This window comes from Neovison vison, chromosome 3, assembly GCF_020171115.1.
Source record: "Neovison vison isolate M4711 chromosome 3, ASM_NN_V1, whole genome shotgun sequence".
NCBI lineage: Eukaryota > Metazoa > Chordata > Mammalia > Carnivora > Mustelidae > Neogale > Neogale vison.
In genome coordinates, this window is record NC_058093.1 from 9,264,889 (window position 1) to 9,288,185 (window position 23,297).

Consider the following 23,297-nt stretch of genomic DNA (forward strand, 5'->3'; position numbering starts at 1 on the left):
GAAATTCTTTTTCTTAAGCTTAGAGCCTGTTTATGCAACTCCTGTGAAAATAGATGTAAAAATACGGCTGGCTTCACGAATAATTAATTGATGAAAAATGACTAAGGAACAGGAGATGAGGAGGCAGACGAGCAGGAGGTGGGGGAGCACGGGCATTGGGGGTGGGGTAGCCGCGCGCAGGCCTTGGTGGGAGATCGGGTTCCCCCGGTCTCGTCCTGTTAGTACAGTCAATGCTAGCAGCAAACCCTCGCACCCACCAGTCCCTGGGTCAGTCGCAAATGCTCCCATTTTCCAGTGACTCCCTGGAATGCTCCAAAGTTAATGAATGGCAGAGGCCATTATCTCTGCTGCTTGGTATTTTACAGCAAATGTATCTTTAGCATGAAATTTGCTACAGACAATTCATATAGTGCTTTTACCCACAATATTTTTATGTTATGTTAATAGCCTTTTAGCTTAATGTCTTTGTGCCTTGCAAGCTAATTCTGGAACACATGAAGTGTGTTAAACGAGGGATGGATGTGTGGGCATCTAAACCTACTGAGTGGAATTAGAGAGAAGGATCCTTTAAAAAAGCAATTTGGAGACAACGCGCCCACATCAATGTTCAACAACAGAAACGGTGCCGTGGAGGTCATGAGCTCCTCTCTGCTTGAGAGAGCACAAGTGAAGTCAGGGGATCCCTATGTTTTTCTTGAATTTAGTAAACAAAAGGTAAAGTAAACACTTTCCTTAGCAAGGAAAGAAGCAAGCAAGAAGTTATTCCAGGAGGACGCTAGATTCTGGAGGGACACTGTGACAGATCCGGTGTCATAACCTGCGTCCCAGATAGTTCCTGGTGATTCCTGCCTCCTGGTCGTCACACTCTTTGGTAATAACCCTTCCCTTGAATGTGGGACAAATCCAGGGACTTGCTTCCTATGAATAAAATACAGGGGAAATGATGGAATGGCCCTTCAGTATTCAGCTTAAAAGCTGGTACGTCTGTCTTGCACTTTCTCTTTCTGGCTTTTCTCAGCTTGCTAGTTCTTGTGACGTAAGCTGCCCTGTTTGGAGCTGCCGTTTTTTGGAATGGCCCATTTGGCATGGAAGTGAAGGCAGCTAGCGGCCGTCAAGGAACGAGAGCCTCAGTCCAACAACTCACAGAGAATGTGCCAACAACCATATGAGTGAGCTTAGAAACGGATCTTTCCTTGGCTCACACTATGGTTACAGCCCCCGAGGGTCCCGTGGCAGAAGACCCACCTCAGTCATGCCTGGACTCCTGACTCTCAGAAACCATGAGATTTAGTAACCATTTGCTGTTTGAAGCCACTAGGTGGCTGTTACATGACATTGTAACAGGCATGTAACAGACATGACATCTGTTACATGAGGTTGGATAACCAATGCACCGCTCAGCTCTAGACTACGGAGAGTACCCACCTGAGGTGTGATTCCAGCTTTATAGTCTTCAGGAATGATGAGCACCCACAGCTGCATATTTGAGTAAGGAGTGAGACTTGCAAAGTGCGAAACCTCCCTGAACACCTCTAGCAGGAAAAAACGCCAACAACCGCAAAACATTATTGCCAGGACGGCATAAATGAAAGAACATATTGGCACAGGTTGTGCATTGAGAGCATCAGTTATACACAGTCGAGCAAATTATCTAATTTTTCTGGGATTCCGTCTCTTCGTGGAAAAGATGGCGCCGGGGTCAGGCTAGACTTAGCAAGAACTGCAAACTTTCTAAGACACTGCTTTGAGGAACTCAAGAGGGCCCCACCCTGAAAGCTCTTTCTCATCCACTGGAAACAGTGTCACTGGGAATTTGTTCCTTAACGCTTCCAGGGGCTGTCCCTGAAATGATTACTTTAGCAGAGAAATTTTGACTGGTGAGGACAGAGGAAATTCTCCAGTGACGTCTAAGAATAGTGCGGAGAGATGCGACCCTGTGTTGTGGTTTTAGTGGCGGCCACAAAAGGAAGTGTGGTTGATTCCACCATTTTGATGACTTGGTAGGCTTCCTCCTTTCTGATACATGTGATCAGCCCCATCTCCCCTCTCATCTTGATCTCAAGGGAGCTGGAGTAAACTCCCATTCAGTCATAGCCACTGTATTAAATGATACGGTTCCCGTATTTGTATTCTTTTTCCCTGTCCTCATTTTTCTACTTCTAGTTTATCACACACCCTTTGTTGCAGGCCAGCTCAAATCATTTCCAGAAAACAGGCATTAATATATAGAACATACACAAATATACATGTCTGACTTCCCCTGGCCCCACCAACTGCAGTGTTACAAACAGAAATGCAAATCTGGAAATATTCTTCTATCTTGATTAGTAATTTTCAAAATGTAAGGTCATTTTGGCTTTGGTGGAAGCAAAGATGTAAATTAGCAGAGCAACTGGTAAAAAAGGATAAATCAGAAAAAGTAAAGACAAACACAAATTGCAACAATATTTGTACCGTTTTTATTTGTAAAAATAACCATCTGAATGCATTTCCATAGTATATTACAGTTAAGTACTTCATTACATTATTAGCATTCAGTAGTTGAAAAAGTATTAAACTGTGCTTGAAAAGATTCAGATTGGTTCAAAGTCATTCACTGAACTAAAAGTCATTTCCCTCATTTTTACAGTCATGACATTTACCAGAGTCATTCAACTCCAATTTACATAAGCAAACATTACAGACAAAATCCCACTGAAAGCATCAAACAGTATTTTATGCTGTTACAAATATGTTATGCAAAATATAACACTGGCACCAGATTTGTATCATCGTGCTTTGCAAAGATATATTGCACATGCTAAAGCATAAAATATGTAGACAAAACTACCAAACAAAAGGTATTTGCATTGAATTTTTAGATCACTGCATAAGAAACGCATAGAATTACATTTTTACACACACTCAGATTGTCACTATCTTAAAACGCTTTTCCCCTCTAACATTGACCTATGGTTTACAGTTTTGTAAGAAGAAAGCATTTTAGCACTGCAAAATTAAACATAATTCCTATAGAAAACTTCGGCATTTTCATTTTCATTTCTAAGCAGGTAAGGGGAAAGAGGAAAAAGACACTTTATACATTCAAAGAAAGGCTGAAATGAAAACTCACTGGTATTATATTGCTCTGATAACACTCAAAGGAAAAAATACAAAACATTTCACAGAACATCTTCAGAATATACAAATATAAAAAGGCACTCTAACTTCATATTACAAGACAAAAAAAAGGGATGAGTTCTTCAACCAACGCAACAGATAAGCAAACCAGGTTGCTCAACAGGACGAACAGTGCAGCACATCCGTTTGATGTTCTTGTTCTAATTTCATAATAAAATAAAAAAAAATCAAGCAGCTGTTGACTGCCTAAAGTACCAAAACATACTACAGTGCCCTTTTAGTAGTGATAAATAGAAATCCCCTGAGCTTTTTACTGTAGAATCATAGCAGATTTTAGGCAATTTGGAGATAGTAATGGATTTACCAAGGACAGGCAGACACGGCGAATAGGTAAGTGTGATGAAAACGTGATCCCTGTGAATATGGCTGAAATACAGACTAAAAATAACACAGTCAGGTAAAAAGCACTACACAACCAAGACTTGCTTAAAAGCACAAAGCTCTGTGTGTGTGTGTGCGTGTGTGTGTGTTTTGCTTAGAAAGCTACATTGCATATCTAGTTCTATTTCTAAGAGATGTACTTAAAACACACAGAACTCATAGTTTTTGAAGTCACTTCCTAAAGGAAAAAAATTTGGTCTCGGGGAATGGAGAAACAGTGAGAGAGTGGGAGGGAGGTTTGATTCCATGGACAATTCACGGCGAGCATGAGTTCATTTTGTTCTTTTGTCCTCCTTCTTCTATCCGTGAGAGAGTGGGGAAAAGTCAAAATGCAGCTCTGTGGAGAGAAATGTCCCCGGGCCGGCACTGCTTTGCTGCCACCTTCCTTGTTCTCTGTGCTACTCTACAGGAAAAATGTGAATGCTGCTTCACCATTACAAGCGGGCATTTCCTTTCCTGCTTTAAATGCCAATGCACCAAGATTTCCATTCACTTCTAGAAAAAGACACCACAGTATACTGTGCTTTTTTTTTTTTAGCATTGGAGCTCGCTTACTTTTCAGTGTTTTGGTAAAGATAAGGTCGTTACTGCTCATTAGCAATTTATCTTCTTTTCAAAAACTCGTCTTCTCTAAACGAACAAAAAGGACAGAGGAAGGAGGGGGACCACAACACCAAAACATGAAAAAACAATGTTGGTGGTGTCGAAAACTTCCCGGGAAATTATTACCAATTCTGTAAGTCCTCTGAACAAGTTCTCATTTGTGAAGAACCCAAGGTGAGTTTTGCATTAAGTCAGGATATTAAAAGAGTAAGAGTAAAGTCTTTTCTGATTAGATGAAAAATAGAATACAGCGTGTGTATTTGATCCAGATATGCTAGAACACTGTTTTAAAAATATCTCACATACGTTAGAAAATAGAAATTTCCACGGTTGAAAATGGAACTGACTATAAAATGTCAGAGTCCTGACAACATGTTTCTCTCCCGTTTCTTCCTCAAGTGGAAAATAGCACATGAGCTGGTGATTTGTATTTCCTCTCCTGGTTACACGTGCTCACACACTGACATCATTTCCCATTAGGTTACTGGGACCACGTGAGATTTTCAGTGTGTTCAGAGTAATTTCCGTAAATTTCTTTGGGTCACCTTTGTGCGTATGACCCACCACACACCTCAGTTCTCATCTTGCAGAAGAGCATAAGGATGGCAGTGTCTCCCAAACGCTCCAGGCTGGCTACAGACTGGGGCTGAGTAATGGAGGCTGTACCCCTTTCCAACCGACGTGGAAGAGCCCGAGGAAATCTCAGCAGGGGAAATGCTGGGCTTGGCCCCAGGCCGGCCGGTTAGCCCAGCGAGGGTCCTGCGTGCTTTCCTGCTTTTGTGTTATTCCAAGTAAGACACACAGCGATTAAAGCAGAGAACAACCAGTGGATGTTCCCTCGGCCTTTGTTTCATTTCAAATAAATATAAACACATTTACATCGAAAGTATATGAACATTTTTCTCTAGTTTGGCAAAAAAAATAAGCCTTGGTCAACAGGTCATCAGTTACAAATGTTAAGCCACCAACCAGAAATCTGTGTCATAAGAAATATAAAACACAACAAAGACTGTTACACAAAAAGATTACATTTTAACTCCATAGAAAAGCTACTTCAGTTCTCACTTGCATTTTGAAGGAAAGCAATTTAAATTCTTCTGTTTTAGACTGAAGCAGTTTGGTCCTCACGTACAGCTGGTTGATGAACTACAGACATATATATATATATATATATACACATATACATATACATATGTGTGTGTGTGTATGTGCGTAATGTTTAAAGAGTCTCATTCTTCTTTTTGTACAGCTATTCCAGGTGCAGAACGGGGTCCATTTGACCTAGAAGCTTTGGCAGAGGGAGCAGACACAGTATTCACTATGTTGATTCGATCATCAAGCAACTATCAAGTGGCTTTAATTTTCACATCACCCATTTCTACCTTCTGTTTTGTACCTTGTTTCCCTTTGTCATCACCCTTCCACTCACTTGGTATGACCTTGACTGAGAAGCTCATTTAATACTTTACTACTGATAAGCAACTGATGGTTCTGACCTTTTTAAAAAGCTAGCATTCTGATTTAAGGATGAACTAACAAAAACATAAATAAAAGGTAGCCACATATTAAATCTGCATATGTCTCAAAGTTCTGGTGCAATACAATTTTTCACCTGAAATATTACTAGACAGATTTGGGTTCAATCAGGCAGTGGAAAATTAGTTCCAGGCTCGTTACAGGGAGTACTAGGGGCCATATTTGTGTTAAAAGAAAAAAGCAACTTAAATTTTTGGTGAATTTTTCCATTCATCTGGCAACTTTAATAAAAATCCTTGGAAAGAAGTTCTGGATATTTAAGTGCTTGCTATAGAGAGGATATGCATAATTGGACTCCCTTAAAAAGATTATTACAGGCATCATTTCTGAAGATGAACACCTCTAGCTTTGGCTTCTAGTGAGGAAGTAAACATCAAAGTGAGAAGAGGTTTGAGGCAATTCCCACCCTCTCTTCCCCTTCCCTCAGGGGACACGAATGTCACATTGATATACTTCTGAGAACTCACTGCTCAGTGAGTAAATAAAAAAAAAAAATTCTTTCTAGAGAACCATTCCCCCTCAATTACATTATGCCAAAAGAAAAAGAACCAAATTCATTTTTTACTTAAAATGTCTTACTTAAAATGAGAGGTAGACTTGCACAGAAGTAGCTTAGATCTAAGGAAAACATGAAAACACAAATAAAAATCAGGGCCCATTTCTGTGAGTGCCTTGCCCTACAGCCTAGCTGCCCTCCCTTGATTTGATTAATTCCTTTTCTACTGGCTTCTGGAAGCCCAGGCCCATAATAATACTCAAACACAATATAAGCCTGGAATTCATGTTTCTTTCCCTTCTTCCAATATGGGTGATCAAGGAAAAGCTTCTACAGTCCAAAGTCAAAACGTTTCGGAATCAGAGTCATTTTCATTGTACCCATCCTCTGAGCCTATGTTGTTACTGCACAGGCTAACCATGCTACCCAGATTGGAGAGGGTCGTCCTGCTCAAATTGTCTTTTTTAAAACAAACGAAGTTGACAGCCGTCATTGTACTGGAAGGAGAAAAAGGCATCATGGTAGCCAAAATGAGGGCCAGGCAGTCAGCCACGTCTTTGTTAGGAGCGCAAGCCAGGGCCGGGGTATGACCTGGGCGTAAATGCAGACAAGGCAGTGGTTAGTCCAGGAAATCCAAAGGCGGCGTGAGCATTCCACAGTACATCTCATACGACCTCACACGTGGAGATGTATGTTGAGTTAGAAATCATGCCAGGCAAAAAGAGGAGTTACTTCCCACAAGTCATGCTAGGGGTCAGGCTAGAGGGAACTGGGAGGGGAGACATTTTATGAAGGGGACTTGTTTTTTCCGTTTACATGACAACAAGCACTATGTTACCCGAAGTTAGGCAGAACTCTAGTCTTCATCTAATGAACAGAAACACAAGGGGGCAGGGGTGGGACCCAATTACAGACACACACAAACAAATGACACCCCCCAACACAAAAACAAAAACAAAAATGACAGCACCAGGACAACCACAGAGGTGTTTCCACTTGAGAGCACACACACACCAAGGCACACCATGCGCCTCAGGCTTGGGCCGGAACACTCTCATTCTGAGAACAATGACTTTCATAGCAGGTAATCGCGTGTCGGATTAGAAAACATTGAAAATCCCAAGTCTGCAAATGCGACTAACGCAGTTTTCTTGCTTTACGTGTGTTTATATAAAGTATGTACCCGTGAACTCGTTCTAGGAAAATGGAATCGTTGGAGCAGATCAGACAGGAAAGCACTGGCTGTTTGTGATTTAAAACTTACTATCATTTAAGAGAAATTTAACAGAATTTTAAAACATAGCAACACCAACCCACCAAAGTCGCCCAACAATGATTGGTGTCGGAAAATGGCTGTGGAGTCCTGTCATTCTCCACCATTGAGACTTGATGGGTCCCATCTGGAAGAGAAAACTAACCTAACACGTGCAGGGGGAGGTAGATACATTCTGGGACTTAATTACCGCCCTTATCCAACCTTCATTCTACTGACCTGAAAGGGTCAGCCTATGCCCTCCACCCGCAGATTTCCTATCATCCTTCCCTTATTTATTCAGAGCTAGTGGCTAGTGTGATAAAACTCCACATTTTGTCAACTCCTATCAACATTGGAGAGTTTCTGCCCCTCCCCCAGCCCCCAACAGATCTTTCCTCTCTACAGCATGAAACCAAGTAAGAACAGACGGGAATCTGAACATTCCATCCCACGGAAGTCCCGGAGGACTAAAGGATTTATGAGTGTCGTGCTGGACAAAACTGCCTCAAACTGTTCCCAGGCCTCTGGGATGCAAGTGAGCTCCAGAAAGGCCTCAGCTCCACTGATCCAGGGCTCTCGTCCCTAAGATTGCTGTTGGCAGGGGAAGCCTCAGATGCAGCAGGCTTACCACGGGGAAAGACACTACTGATTTCTTTTGAGCTCTCTGGGCCATTTTGAAGAAAGAACTGTGTACTTCTGCATGCCAACCCTAAGCTACATAATAGTGGTAAGAGGGCGAGGGAAAGGAAGGAGGGACAACCGAGGAGATGAGGCAGTAGGGAACTTTCTGCACCTCCTGGATGAGTCAGGTTGGGGACAGAGAGGGGTACATGCTAGGATAAACGGGGCTGCAAAACAAAAACTAGTAGGAATTAGCTAATGATGTCATATGGCTAATGCTTACTTCTGAGAAACAGGCATGGGCTGCTAGTTCCAATACCTGTAATAAGCATTAATTGAGTTGTGTTAATGATAATACTTTAATTAAATGCCACAATTAATGACACATTGAAAAAATTACATCATTCATAAATATCCAGAAATTTGTCTCTCACTCCCCATGGTTAATAGGTATTGTGCTTAAAAAGGTAGTTTCACATAATTCTGTTATTCATTCACTTTCCAAGGAAGCAGAGTAGGAAGCTTCTGTTGAGAGTTCATTTAGAAAAGGAATGTTACATAGATCAGGAGAAGCTTTCAAGCCTTGAAAGTCATTCAAAAATTGTACTCCTGCTCCCCACATATCCTTACTGAGAATATGAGTTTTGATCTGTTCTTTAAAAAGAAAAAAAAAAGTTTGATCTCAGAATGAACTGAAATACGAAGACCTAGGTCTTTCTTGGAGCCCCTGAGCATGCATTAATGACACGTGTGGTCTCTAACTCTCCAGCGCGGGCGGTTAGAATTCTGAACGCCCGTCTGCCGGCGTCTGCCAGCTTTTCAGAGTCCGAAAGGGCTGAGCCGCCGCGCTGGGGGCTAGAGAGGAGCTTCTGCTGTCACATGCAGGGTGGAGGGCACCGCTGGGCCGTGCGCGGACACGTGTTTCACAGAGACAGACAGACGGACCATCCCTGCTGGATGTCGCACGCACAGAAACTGCCAAGGGGGAGAGCATTCTTACTGCCTTTTGAATGAGCACCCATCATCCTCACTTGCCCCGGCTTCACAGCACAGGGAAGGCCCCTGCGGCAACTGCTTACCGTCCCACTTACCGTTTTCGTCCACAGCGAGTACACAGGCCCCTTTGGCCAACAGCTCCTCAACCACCACCTTCAAGCCGTTGCGCGCGGCAGCGTGGAGGGGTCTGAAAGAAGACAGCACCAGCGTCAACTGGGACACGAAGTGGTGTGAGAATGTGTCATTGTGGGGAGCTGCATTGCCAAAAGGAAGAAAATGCTTAAGAAAATACTTAATCAATACAATATATATAAATATAAAGTATATTTATATATAAATACAAAATAAATACTTAAGAAAATATGTGCATATTATTACTTTTTTAAAATAAAAATATTTGTCGACCAGATCTTTTCCAGGTGTTAACATCCAACTCTTTTTCCATGTCGGCCCAGATTTCTCTGCAGATATGACAAATATTCTGGATCTCAAATGACCTCAATGGCAGTACACAGGAAGCCAGAAAAGGAACGTAAGCTCTAGCTTGCTTTCTACCTTCCTTTCTACCTCAGCATTTGAGTCACTGTTTCACACGGTACATCAAGATGACTGGTATTAGTATCACCCATATATATTTATCTTAAACCTCCCTGTTATTACTAAATGTACTAAATGATATTTTGTTGGATTTAGAATACCTTAAAGAGTAATGTCAAACCCAGTATATTCATTTCTGCTATACACTTCTTAAGAAACTTAACGGGAAAAAAAATCCCAATATTCCTTTGCCCTTAAATGTATAGGTAATTTCCTAAAATGGGAAGTGAATCAGATTTAGGTCTTTCATGCTGAGGATTACACTGAATTATATTAAAATATAACAAAGACAAACTGCTTAGAAACTCTTCAAATGTATTCTGAGAACATGATTTATAAAACTGTCATTTTCCAGTAAGAACACATAATGCTAATATATTATATTACAAAATTCCATGAAGGCATAACAAAATAAAGATTCTAACTAAAAATGTCTAGCTTGGTGTGCCTTGGTGGCTCAGTAGGTTAAAGCCTCTGCCTTCGGTTCAGGTCATGATCCCAGGGTCCTGGGATAGAGCCCGGCATCTGGCTTTCTGCTCAGTGGGGAGCCTCATTCCTCCTCTCTCTCTCTGGCTGCCTCTCTGCCTACTTGTGATCTCTGTCAAATAAATAAATAAATAAATAAATAAATAAAATCTTTAAAAAAAAAAAAATGTCTAGCTTGGTCAGCATTTGTAGGTATGTGACTCTAAACTTCGTGAAGGGGAAGCCAGGTCTGTGTTTTTCACCACTGTATTCTCTGGTACACAGGATACTCTAAATATTTGCCAAGTCAACGACTATGAATCTGGGTCCAAGTCAAACTTTAGAAGTCACACTTACGTCTGCAGTGCATTATTTTTTGCATTAATAAGGCTCTCATCTTGTATCTTGTCAAGTATTAACAAGGCACATTTTTCATGACCCTAATGAAGAAAAAAAAAAACAAAATGGTAAGAAACACGGGACATAAACAGAGAAAAGCTCCTGAAAAATTACTTCATTGGGCTTTAAATTTAAACTGAACATCATTTGCCTAAGAACATTTTATAAGGCAACTTTCTGAGTAATTCCTTTTTCTTCTAAAAAGCAAATAGTTAAAGGACCCTAGACTCTTAAAAATTCTGGGTAAGGTCTTAGGACTTGAATAATGTAAAGCTGATCTAAAATATTAATATAGTGGGGCGCCTGGGTGGCTCAGTCGGTTAAGTGGCTGCCTTCCGCTCAGGGCATGATCCCAGAGTCCTGGGATCGAGGCCCACATAGGGCTTCCTGCTGGACGGGAAGCCTGCTTCTCCCTCTCCCACTCCCCCTGCTTGTGTTCCCTCTCTCACATTCTCTCTCTCTATCAGATAAATAAAGTGAAATCTTTAAAAATATATATATTAATATTTCGAAGATAACTGCAGCAGTACTGTTGAGAGAGCTGAGGCAGAAGCTAGCTCAGCAAAGCCAACTGTCCCATCTCCTTCCTCAAGCCTTCACTGACCACTCCAGGGACCCATCTACCCTTGAAATTTCCATGATGTCTGTTATCAGTATCACTTATCACTACGTACTGCTTCGTGCTGGGAAGGGACTTTCAGGAAAGCTCCTTCTTTTCTTCCTCAATCAGGGCAAGATACCTGCTTGTATCTTAAAGGAGATGGTTGATAATTAAAAAAAAAAATTTAACTGGAAAGTCTAGAGACCCTTCCACGATTTCAGGTCTATGCCCTGGTTTCCTTAACTTTGATCCTCAAAGTGTGGCGCACAGACCAGCAACCTGGGAGTTAGAAAGGTTGAATCTCAGGCCCCACTCTAGACCTGCATTTTTGACAAGAGCCTCTGGTGATTGCTTTGCATAATCAAGTTTGAAGAGCACCGAACTTCTCTTCCTGAAAACACTACACTTTGAAATAAACTTCGTGAAATGGAGCCCTTTTTGGGGTTTCCACGGGCTTCCCAGAGCAAGAAGTGAGAAAGTACAACGGCTGAAAGGAATGGCCAAAGCATCTGGTACCACAGAGGACACCTTTAACACCATTACCATGTTGAAGCCAACCACCACCACTGGTGTTAACTACAGTCACACACTATAACGCCTTATAAGGGAGCCCCAGAAATGCAGTTTCAGAAATGTCCTTGGAGTTGTCATTCTCACGTGCTGCCGGTGGAGGGTAAATGGTTGTGATCTTACGAGAGGTACATTTGGGCTGAAAAATCTTCACAGCTTTAGGCTCAATGGTTTTACATTTAGGAATCTATCTTAAAGGAAGGAGTAAGAATTCTTTAAAAAAAAAAATTCTCTACAATTAGCACCACCTATAGTAGCATATGTTTGAAAATAAGCAAATGTCTAACCATTGAGGATGGTTGGAATAAAGGATGGCACATTCTTAAGGTAGAATACCATACGTTTTCTAAAACGTGATACAATTTGATATCTAAAAGAAAGATATTCATGAGGTGTGTGGGGGACTCTGTCCGTTAAGCATCGAACTCTTGATTTCGGCTCAGGTAATGATCTCATGGGCTTCAGCAGGGGTCTGCTTCAAGATTCTCTCCCTTTGCCCTTCCCCCCACTCTCTCTGTCTCTCTAAAATAAATAAGTCTTTAAAAAAAGATTCATAAGATACAATTCAGGAACAAAAGCAGGTTTTAAGGTTTTAAAACATGATCTTGTTTTTGTAAAATTGTGTATATTTATATACCATTTATCTTTTACCGAAGCAGGAATCTTGAGCTACACGTGAACACAATGCTCTTAAAAAAAGAAAAGACGCCTGGGTGGCTCAGTGGGTTAAGCCGCTGCCTTCGGCTCAGGTCATGATCTCAGAGTCCTGGGATCGAGTCCCGCATCGGGCTCTCTGCTCAGCAGGGAGCCTGCTTCCCTCTCTCTCTCTGCCTGCCTTTCTGCCTACTTGTGATTTCTCTCTGTCAAATAAATAAATAAAATCTTTAAAAAAAAAAAAAAAAGAAAAAAGAAAAGAAAAACAAAAAACCTCGAACACATTCCTTGCATTGAACTGTGGACCAGGAAAAAAGGGCAAAGGGTAGAAATGCACACGAACGCACTTACTTGCCTCCGAGGAGAGTATTTTTGGGGCTGTGTTATAAATTACAATGTCTTCAAAGGGAACAAAATGAAAACAAGTGGACCTGGTTGTATTTAAGAAGCCCCATAACTAAGGTCCTAACCTGTGTCTAAACCCAAGTTGATGTGGTGGTGCCACACCCCCTAGAGACGGAGGGAGTGACAGCATCAGGAGACAGACTGAGTAAGAATGGAGGTGGCCGATGCCCTGGAAAGCATATCCTGGTCAACCCCTACGTGGGTCTGCCCTGTGGCTTCTTCCCCTTCCATCCTGCTGACAGTGGACAACACCCTGAGAAAACGCACGTCTTAATTAAGAGCCATGATACACACTTCTGAGAGAGCGTTTAAGTGGTTTAGCGGCGTTGAGTATGATTACAACCCGAAGTAACACTGTTAACCCTGATAACACTGTTTCAAATTCATTTACATACTTTGCTACTAGCCAGATGTAAGGATGTGTTCAAGTCTTTATCCTTGACAGTCAGATCAGCCAGGGCACTGTTCACCAAAATATCTACAGAAAAAGCCAAAAGAGAGTTACTTAGGCGACATGCTAATTACAGTAACACATTCAAAGTAGTATGGACACATCATCATAGTTGATGTTTTTAAAGAGAAAAAAGGAAAAATGTATTGCCCTACTGTTCTGTTGAAATCCAAGGTCTATAGACATTCATTGTAATCATCTTTGTAGCTTTGTTATTTCAGGTAAAATAATTCTGTTGCTGTATTTGGTCTCTCAATGTTGAGCTCTTTTATTGCTCAAAGACAAGGTCCACCAATTACCAAATAACAGGGGACTGAAGACAATTAGCAAGTAGAATCGAGTGGCTTAAATAAAACGTTGGCCTTCTTTACATGCATATACCAAGACACTAACTGGTTTCTCGGTTTTACAAAGTTACTGCGGTCGGGTTGGGCCCGAGCACGAAGCCTGCCAGCCGAGCACATACCCACGGCGCCCGCCTGCCCGTTCTCGGCCGCCATCATCAGTGCTGTTTTCCCTGAATTGTCCGCTGCATTCACTTCTGCATTGTGTCTCAGAAGAAGCTGCAAGCACTCCACGTGGTCAGCGAATGCCGCCGCATGCAGGGGTGTCCTGGTGATGGAAAACAAATAAGATTCTAGCTCCCTTTAAACGCAACACTCTCTCTGTATACGCCTGAGAAACATGGGCACAGTGTCATCCCAGGGACTTAAAACTTCTCAGTTTACAGAAATAACAATTAGGCCTTCTCTCAAGTCCATTCTGGGTGGACACCGAACGGTCACCGATGTGAATGGCGCCCCCTAGATTTGGAGGGTGGCAGTGATGGCCCTGATAATAAAATCAGCATCTTTACTGACCCTTTGATGTTGAGTTCCAGCGACTTCCCATTTTTGATAAAGATATTTTCAGATTTGGTGCCTGTCTGGCTCGGTCAGTAGAGTACGTGACTCTTGAACTTGGGGTCATGAGTTCGAGCCCCACACTGGGTGTAGAGATTACTTAAAAAGGAAACTTTCAAAATTGAGCCTTAAATTTGCAGATAATTGGGTATTTAAATAATAAAAAAGTCCCCATTATCTAATATGGAGAGTTGTTTTTTCTAAGAGCACAAGTTGTATTATTTATCAAAATTAAAAATTAAATCTAAAACTTCATCTCCTAGACATACTTGGTCATGTGAACAGACACATAAAATACTAGGCTGTTTCATAGTAAAATATTTGAAACAGTAAAATATTAGAAACAACTAAATGTTCTTTAATAGAAGGCAGGCTGAGCAAATGTCTTTCCATTCAATGAAGTGATATCCAGCTTTAAAAAGAATATGATAAATCTATATATTCTGGTATGAAAAGTTCTCCAAGATACACTAAAAGCAGAGCACTGCAATAGAATTCTCCTATTTGCATAAAAAGAACATGAGCATATATTTTCATATATGGTTATAGCTACGTACAGAAAATATTGGAGAGGATATAAAAATTTTAAAAGAATAGTTTAAGGTAGTTTTCTAGATGGAAGAAAAGACTAAGAGTAATTTCTCCTAATTATATACTCTTTATTATATTTAATTTTTAAAAGCCATGCTTTTAGAGGTGCCTGGCTGGTTCACGAGGTAGAGCATGTGACTCTTGATCTCAGGGTTGTAAGTTTGAGCCCCATGTTGGGTATAGAGATTACGGAAACAAAATAATTTTTAAAAAAGATAAATAAAAACCATGCTTTTATGTTACTTTTTCAATTAAAAAGTAACAAGTGTTTGGCTACTTTGCAACCACAAAGCAGAGACTAAGACTGATCAAGACAAGAGGCCTGCCGCCTTAGGGTCACTTACCTGCCTTTGTCATCTCTGCAATTGACAATACTGGCATCTATGGCCCCAAGAAGCAATGATGCACAATTCTCATGATCATTTATTCTAAAATGAAAATAGATTTTACATTAAAAAATTTAACATTTAAAAAAAATTATATATCCCCTCCTACTCCATCGTCCCGGGCACCGTATATTTAACAATTAGACACATTAAAAAATGTCTGGTGCAAATCTCTGTGCTTTCTGTTCTGTTCAAATAATTCAAGGAGACAATTTAGGTCCTACAGATAAACTTCACTTAACGCTTCCTGAGGCAGGCAGTCTCACCCTCAAAGTCCATCTGAACAGTTTTAGTGACGAGGTGGGATTTGAAGTTGACTCCTCACAGCCTACAGGAGCAGACACGGACACAAGGCACCTGCCGAACCCTCTGAGTCCACTGTGCCTCTTGCTGCCAAGGGCTAAGGGTGGGTCACTCTTGGATTTGAGGTCTGCCTCCTTGTGTGTAACTCTCTAAGCCAAACAAACTTTATCCAAAACTTTTTAAGGGAACGTTCCCAGAAAGATTCTGTGATGCAGGAAAGGCTCTGGGACAGCTAGAGTGGGAATCCGCAACAGTAGCAGACTACCAGGGACCTTTAGGTCAGCCCATAGCGTAAGCCACTGGGAGATTTGTCGAAATAAATGAAGACAAAACCGCAGACTGTTTTGACCCATAGCACATTAATGTCTATATAGGGAAGAGCTGAACTCTTAAAAGCCATTAGGGTGTCCACCGTGGTAAAGAAAGCTTGTGAAGAGTAAACGATCTATAGTTAATGAGAACCTCAGAAGGCAAAGCCACAAAATGGATGGGCGTGGGTTGAGCACTTAAAAGCCGTTAGAGTGCTCGCCACATACATCTAAGACTCCCACCATAGGATAAGTCAGTTATGGAACAGGTTAGATTGACAGTGGGTCACTCACCAACCTCAAGAAAATTTCCATGCAACAAGGTACACTGAATCCCAACACCACACAGATCCCAAACCCGGTGGCACATCTCTTTCAGGTATTAATTTGGCTCCAAGAGACTCAAGCCTTCACTAAAAAAACGAGATCCTCGAGTTTCAGAGAACAGAGCATTGTGCCTCCCAGAACACTTGCTTATTTTATGTCCACACACCGTGGCTGCCATAGTTATCTACAAAAATGGCAAAATCTTACTTACACAACCCAGAACTACAATGACCAGCATGGGGAATATTCCCGTTAGATAAGATCATTCATTTAAGAACTACACTTGAAAGCAAGGGTTCCCAAATCTACAAACAGAATGGGATACCTATTGTAACTGGTATGCAGAAGCTTCTAAAAAGCTTCAAGCTTCCAAAACAGCTTCACTGAAAGATCCACTGCCAAGGCTAATGAAAAACTAAAGACACAAGAGGTACCTAAAACAAAGAGTGTTAAGAGTGAAATGACTCCTGCTGCTGCCCTCTATCCTTCTTTACCTCAGCGCTCACAGTCTACGAATTCTCCATCTGAATTTCCACTGCGAAGGGGCGACAGGGTCAGAAACAAGTCTCTGGGAAGTTAGTGGCTTTATTGCTGCAACTGCTCCAAGGCCAGAAACCCCAAACCACACCTGGGCTTCCCTCATTGCACCATCATCAAAACACTGACTCAGAAACTGGTGTCTCATTTGCAATCCATCAGGACACTGGAAGAAAGACTGTCCTAGAAGGTTTCGTGCAAATCCTCTGATAGTGGCTCAAATGCCCCCACATATACCGTCAAAGAAGGGCCCCTGTAAGGACCCCTTCCGGTGTTGACGAGACCCCAAACAATTCTCCAATCAACTGCTACCAGTTATTCTAACAATTAAGCGGAAGTAAAATGAAAATTAATAGAAAAATCTTGCCAAATTCTGGTAGATGCCAGGATAATACTCTCTACTTTAAACACCACTGACTCCAGAGCCTGCAGATGGGACTTGGGAAAACCAGCAGGGTTGGGCAAATGGTGAGAATTCTCACCAGATTCAGCTTTCCTGGTCTCTCTGGCGGCTGGTCAAGGGGGAAGGTATAATTTTGTGTTGTCCCTTCTTTTCCAAATTCAGACTCTTGTTTATTTGGTTTTGAGAGAGCCATTGGTTACTGATCCTTTTCTCTCCCAGGGACGGCTATGGCCTTGTTTGTCCTAAATCCTTCTTTCTTTTGACTTCCTTGGGGAGGTAGCTCTGGATCTTGGGAAAGTAGCATCTTTTGCACCATCTTTGAGGGGATCTTGAATTCATGGGTTGTTCAGTAATGCCAGGAATAGTTATTGTTCATCCTGGCTGAAGCCGGGCAAGATACTGAAAGGCCTTTTTTTCCCCTTCTTTTTTATTTTTATTTTTATTTTATTTTATTTTATTTTTTTCCCTTCTTTTTTAAAAGTAGCTTTACCACTGGTCAGAAGTTGGCCAAATAGGCAGCTGGTATTCAGAGTCTAATTGTGACTTTCTTTAGGCCTTCCCCGTAAGCTAAAATGAAGCTATGTATGGGGTGAGGGGTAGGGACTGGGGGGCATTCCAAAGACAAACAGCTCTAAATCTAGAACAAAGGAATCGTTTGATTTCTACCTCAGTTGAAGGAAGATCTTCTCCTTGATACAAAAAAGAAAATTAAAGAGAATGTAGTTGGATGAACAGGTCAGGCCCCCTTTCTTTGAGGAATTAAAATCAACTCTCTTTGCCTTGCAAATTGAGTTTTTAAAGAACAGAAAAAGCTTGCTTATCCTTTTTACCAATCCCAAACCTCTCTTACTCATCTCAAAAGGCTTATAGGTATTGGAAAATCCCTCTTGGAGGATCTTGCTTTCCTTCCCTGTGTCTTTGAGCTCTACCTGGTCTTCTCCAGGAACTCCTTTCCAGGCCCTCTCTTTGAAATGCACATTTCAGAGAGATAACTGCTCTCAGAAAAAAGAAGGAAAAAAAATAAAGGGTATTTGGAAACTAGGGAAATAAAAAATCTTAAGTCTTGATGGACACTGGGTGATGTATGGAATTGCTGAATATTGTACACATGAAATGCATATAACACTGTATGTTAACTAACTGGCATATGAATAAAAACTTAAGGGCACCGGGCTGGCTCAGTCAGTAGAGCATGCCACTCTTGATCTCAGGGTCTTGAGTTCAAGCCCCACACCAGGCACAGAATTTACTTTAAATAAAACTTAAAAAAAAAAAAAAAATCCCGGGGCGCCTGGGTGGCTCAGTGGGTTAAGCCGCTGCCTTCGGCTCAGGTCATGATCTCAGGGTCCTGGGATCGAGTCCCGCATCGCGCTCTCTGCTCAGCAGGGAGCCTGCTTCCTCCTCTCTCTGTCTCTGCCTGCCTCTCTGCCTACTTGTGATCTCTCTCTGTCAAATAAATAAATAAAATCTTAAAAAAAAAATCCCCCAAAACCAACATTATATATTAACTATACTGGAATTAAAAAAAAACAACAACTCAAGTTTTCTCAATATTAGTAGAAAGTTTAAGCCATCTGAGCAGATAACCTTAACCTATTCCATTTGCTAGAAACACAATCTGGATCTGTGCTTTTGTTTTGTTTTTTAAATAAACTAGATTAAGTTTTGCATTATCATACTTGCTTAAAGCCTAAAATTTAAAAACAAAAGTTATGTAAGACTGATGATTCACAGACCTATACCCCTGAAACAAATAATATATTATATGTGAATTAAAAAAGGAAAAAAGAAAAAAAAGTTATTAAGATTTCTGTTCGTGTCCATCTATATGTGTATGTATGTCTATGTACGTACATTATGTTGTTTTCTATCTCCAGAGGGTATTGTCAAAATTAAGTCGTAAAGAGCTCTATTTAATTGGCTTAAAGAACATTAAGCACTTGGGGTGCCTGTCAGTTAAGCGGCTGACTCTTAGTTTCGGCTCAGGTCATGATCTCAGGGTTGTGAGACTGAGCCCCTGCGTGGGGCTCCACTGGGTATGGGGCTTACTTAAGATTCTCTCTCTCCCTCTCCCTGTGCCCCCTAATAAAAATAAAATAAGATAATAAAAAGAGCACTTACATAAGTCATATATATTTTCAGAAATATAGAAACTGAGTTTCTATATTTGAGTTAAATGTTTTTCAGGTTCAAATGATCTGGGTTAATCTTTGGTAAACAAGGACTAGTTCTAGGTTAGTTGGTGTAATTAAAATGGGCATGTATTCAGAGTTATTAGCACTTATAATGCAGAGGTAAAACTTTTATTCTACCTAGGTTTACTAAACGTCAAATAAGCTCATGTTATCACTGTTACAAAATTTGTCAATCAGAAAGATAATTTAAAATGATGGTTAGCTGTTTAATATCTCAGAGTTTTCATGAGTGATCTAAACATAATCATTAAGAACAAGTAAATTAAATAGATATAAGTAAGGTAAAACTTTATAAGTAAACTTTTGACAACAATTATGCTTTATGCTATGTATACTTAAAAATAGTTTCCAAAAAATGTTTTTGGTAATAGGAAACCTCAGTTAAACTGAGATACTTTAAATGACGCATATTCATTGACTCCTGGATCATTTCCAATTAATATAAAACTCTGAAACATTATCACTGAACATAGATTTATCCACTTTTGGCTTCCTTTGACAGAGGAACTATAGATATTTGGCTCCATTAGCAAACATTTTTTTTTTTTTTTTTAAGATTCCATTCACTTACTTGACAGACAGAGATCACCAGTAGGCAGGCAGAGAGAGAGAGAGGAGAAAGCAGGCTCCCCGCCGAGCAGAGAGCCCGATGTGGGGCTCGATCCCAGGACCCTGGGATCACGACCTGAGCTGAAGGCAGAGGCCTTAACCCACTGAGCCACCCAGGCGCCCCAGAAAACATGTTTTATAACACATTGAAATATGGATCATGAAGAAGAATGTACTCCTAGGAATTAGGAAGTTTATTTATGTGTTTGCTAATCCATAGAATGCTAATGGAACTCACAATTCACTAGTGCTTACCTCTTAGTTTTCACTAGTCATTAAGGATTCTAGGGGTTAAAAACTTTAATCAATTAAAACTATTTAGAAGTAATAAGGATGACAGAAAATAATTTTAAGAAAAATAGATAATAAAAGTAGAATGTATTGTTTTTGGATAAGGAAAGGTATGAAAGACATGGTTTTTGTTTATTTATTTATTTATTTATTTTTGCTAAGAAAAAAGAGAAAGGAATTTTGTCTTAAAGTAAAATGATTATTTGTTATTTTTTTCTGGAATGAGAAAGAGAGGGAAAACGGGACAAAATCTGAATGGATATAAAAGCTCTGTGGAATGGATGTAAAACTGTGGAAAAGGAATCTAGGAAAAGGAATTCTCTGTGGTCAAGCTGGCTAAGATTGGAATGGATTTACTTAAGTTAAAAAAATGAGTTTTAATATCAAAAGTACACTAGTACAAAATTAGAATTTGGTTTTCTCTCTGTTAAAGGAACAAAGGTTTTTTTTCCCCCTTAGATTATTGATCTGCTTTTAATAAGAAAATGTAAGTAAAGTTTTTTTGTTGCTTTTTAACCTCTTTTTAAAAAAATTTTTTTTGAAATTTATTTATGTGACAGATTGAGATCACAAGTAGGCAGCAAGGAAGAGAGAGAGAGGAGGAAGCAGGATCCCCGCTGGGCAGAGAGCCGGATTCGGGGCTCGATCCCAGGATCATGACCTGAGCCAAAGGCGGAGGCTTTAACCCACTGAGCCACCCAGGTGCCCCTTTTATTAACCTCTTAAGTAACCCTCCTGAAAAGCAGAGATTCTGTGTCTTACCAAAATAATTTACTGTGCTTTAGGCTATCTTGCTCAATCTTTAATTTATTTTTATAAATTATTTTTATTTTTTATTTATAGTTTATATTTATTTGTATATTATAAATAAAAATATTTATATATATTTATATTTTATTTATAAATTTTTAATTTATCCTTAATTACTTAAGAAAACCCAGTCTTCTTGGGGTGCCTGGGTGGCTCAGTGGGTTAAAGTCTCTGCCTTCAGCTCAGGTCACAATCTCAGGGTCCTGGGATCGAGTCCTGCATCGGGCTCTCTGCTCAGAGGAGAGCTTGCTTCCCTCTCTCTCTCTCTCTGCCTGCCTCTCTGCCTACCTGTGACCTCTGTCAAATAAATAAATGAAATCTTAAAAAAAAAAAAAAAGGAATCCCAGTCTTCTTAACACTAGAAGAGGTATGGAGGGTTTTGGTTTGTTTTTGAGCCATTACCTAACTTTCTCTATTTATCTTTAATGTCTGTGGCTGTATCACTTTGGTTGAATGGTTAACTAAGCACTGTTGCACAGTGACCTATGATCCTATTTGACTAAGTATTTTAAAATCTTTTGATATTTTTGACAAGTAAATAAATGCAAAGGTGATCAACAGGACAACCGGCTTCAAGAAGTGTCCTCTCTCTGGGATTATTTTTAACTTCTGCAATTCTAGTTGGTTTGGCTCATGGGGACCCTGGGTCAGGCATGCCCTGCAAACATTAGGAATACTTTTACTATTAATAATTATCTTCCTCGTCTGTTCTCTCAAGGGTTCTGGATGAGTGGATGCAGCCATAAGCCAGGTAACCTATGGTCTCCCTCCAACTAGAATGAAGACCCAACATCGTCTCCCGTGAACTAGACACTGAGACCCAAAGAGACAATGGTAGCTGAGAATAACTTGCAACATCACCTTTGCCCAAACCTCTTGGTTGACCAGAGGTTGATCAAAGTGGGGAGGAAGAACTGCCGACTGATCCCACATGAACCTACTCAGTAGGCGGGGCACCACGGATCCTGGGAAACAACATCAGCAAAATACCCCTTACCTTTCAGGTTTCATGTTCTTGTAAATGTTCCATCTTCCTGGAGGTCAGACCATCTAGTTAACTCATGAATAATGACCAAGTGATATGGGTGATGGCCCCATTCCTCCGAGACCTCAAATAAGGCCAGATATGTAACCCTAGTAATCAGGTATTCCTACTCCTTCTCTTCCCCGTTTCCTGTTATTTTGTGGAAACTTCGGTTTTCTGCCTCACTCTGCAGTTCTCTGATCTCTTGCAAGTGGAAACTGTCTGCTTCATGAAGTGTAAAATAAAGTTGGTATCAGTTGAAATGTCTTCTTTAATCATCTGAACAGTTCTAACGGCACACATACTGGAACCCCAGCATTTCTTCAGAACCCCTACATCCTGGAAGGAGTTTACTGCACACCACTTATGCAAGGGATCATGTTAGATTTTTGAGGGGTACCAAAGTGACAAAGACATGGTTCCTTCAGATTTAAAATCACCCCTACCCTTTACTCCTTACTTTCTTTATTCATCTGCTTTATGCCTGCAGTATCTTTCAATCAAATGATCAGCAGCACATGAAGCCCGCAGACAATGCAAAGACGAAGCAGGCCCCAAGAGCCCACCTTCCCCCAGGCCTACCACGGAAGTCTGCCCTGAAGTCACCGTACACGCTCAACGATGGCTCATGCCATGAGATGGCAGCAAAAAGTGCATTTATCGATAAAGAACTTGTAACGCAGGAAGAATGGAGAATTACAATATACAAAAAGTCTTCCTGGCATAAAATGTCTTCTAATCATCCATAGGTATATTGCTGTTAACCCCAACTTGTGTTTAGAATTTGGTACACAAATGTGTGTCACCTCTGGAGAGCTCCCCACCTGGGGCGCAATGTGCCTCTTAATCACCCAGAACCCTTCATGTAGTTTCTCTCAGGTGACATGTGACCCGCCTGGGAACCTGGGCACTCCACAAAAAGCTCCTGGAAAATCATTAACGCTCAGGACCACACTCTGCTATCAGACCCATTTGCCTTTAGCGGCAAAGTGGAATACATTGGTCTCACCTATAGCGTAAAAGCCTGGCCTTTCCCAGAGAAGCAACCTCTCTGTATATAGTTAAAAGGATTAAGGCAACACCGTCAAGTCCCAGCATTTCTACTTACATTGCACAGTGCAGTGGAGTGAAGGGATTACCGATAAATTTGCGAAAACATTTTTGCTCCAGAAGTACCTCTATACAGTTTTCATTACCTGCAAGGAATCAACAGAATTTAGAGAGCTTCTAAGAAAGAAATTTTGTTCAACACAGTCTATTTTTGTTGCTGTTGTTAAGTACTGAATTCTGGCTTATGAATTTCCCTGAATTGGCTGAATAGTCATTCTCCACGGAATAAACAAAATGCCACAATGTCATTAATTATGCTCACAGGTGTTCGGAGACATAATGAAACAGGGA

General features: G+C 40.7%; 1 protein-coding gene across 5 annotated transcripts in view; it reads right to left on the bottom strand.

The window, feature by feature from the left end:
• Positions 1-2,436: 2,436 nt before the first annotated feature.
• Positions 2,437-23,297, bottom strand: part of ANKRD44 (ankyrin repeat domain 44) — a 321,175-nt gene continuing 300,314 nt past the window's right edge. For 2 of the 5 annotated variants that reach the window (XM_044241217.1, XM_044241216.1), the window contains exons 22-28: positions 23,005-23,092; positions 15,048-15,131; positions 13,677-13,822; positions 13,155-13,237; positions 10,488-10,570; positions 9,164-9,255; positions 2,437-5,452 (exon numbers count right to left, since the gene is read on the bottom strand). In XM_044241217.1, coding sequence (XP_044097152.1) covers positions 5,394-5,452; positions 9,164-9,255; positions 10,488-10,570; positions 13,155-13,237; positions 13,677-13,822; positions 15,048-15,131; positions 23,005-23,092 — 635 coding nt within the window. In that variant the 3' untranslated portion in view covers positions 2,437-5,393. Of the gene's footprint in view, positions 6,788-8,412; positions 9,048-9,163; positions 9,256-10,487; positions 10,571-13,154; positions 13,238-13,676; positions 13,823-15,047; positions 15,132-23,004; positions 23,093-23,297 lie in introns of those variants that run through there. The other 3 variants (XM_044241214.1, XM_044241213.1, XM_044241215.1) reach the window with 2 other exon arrangements.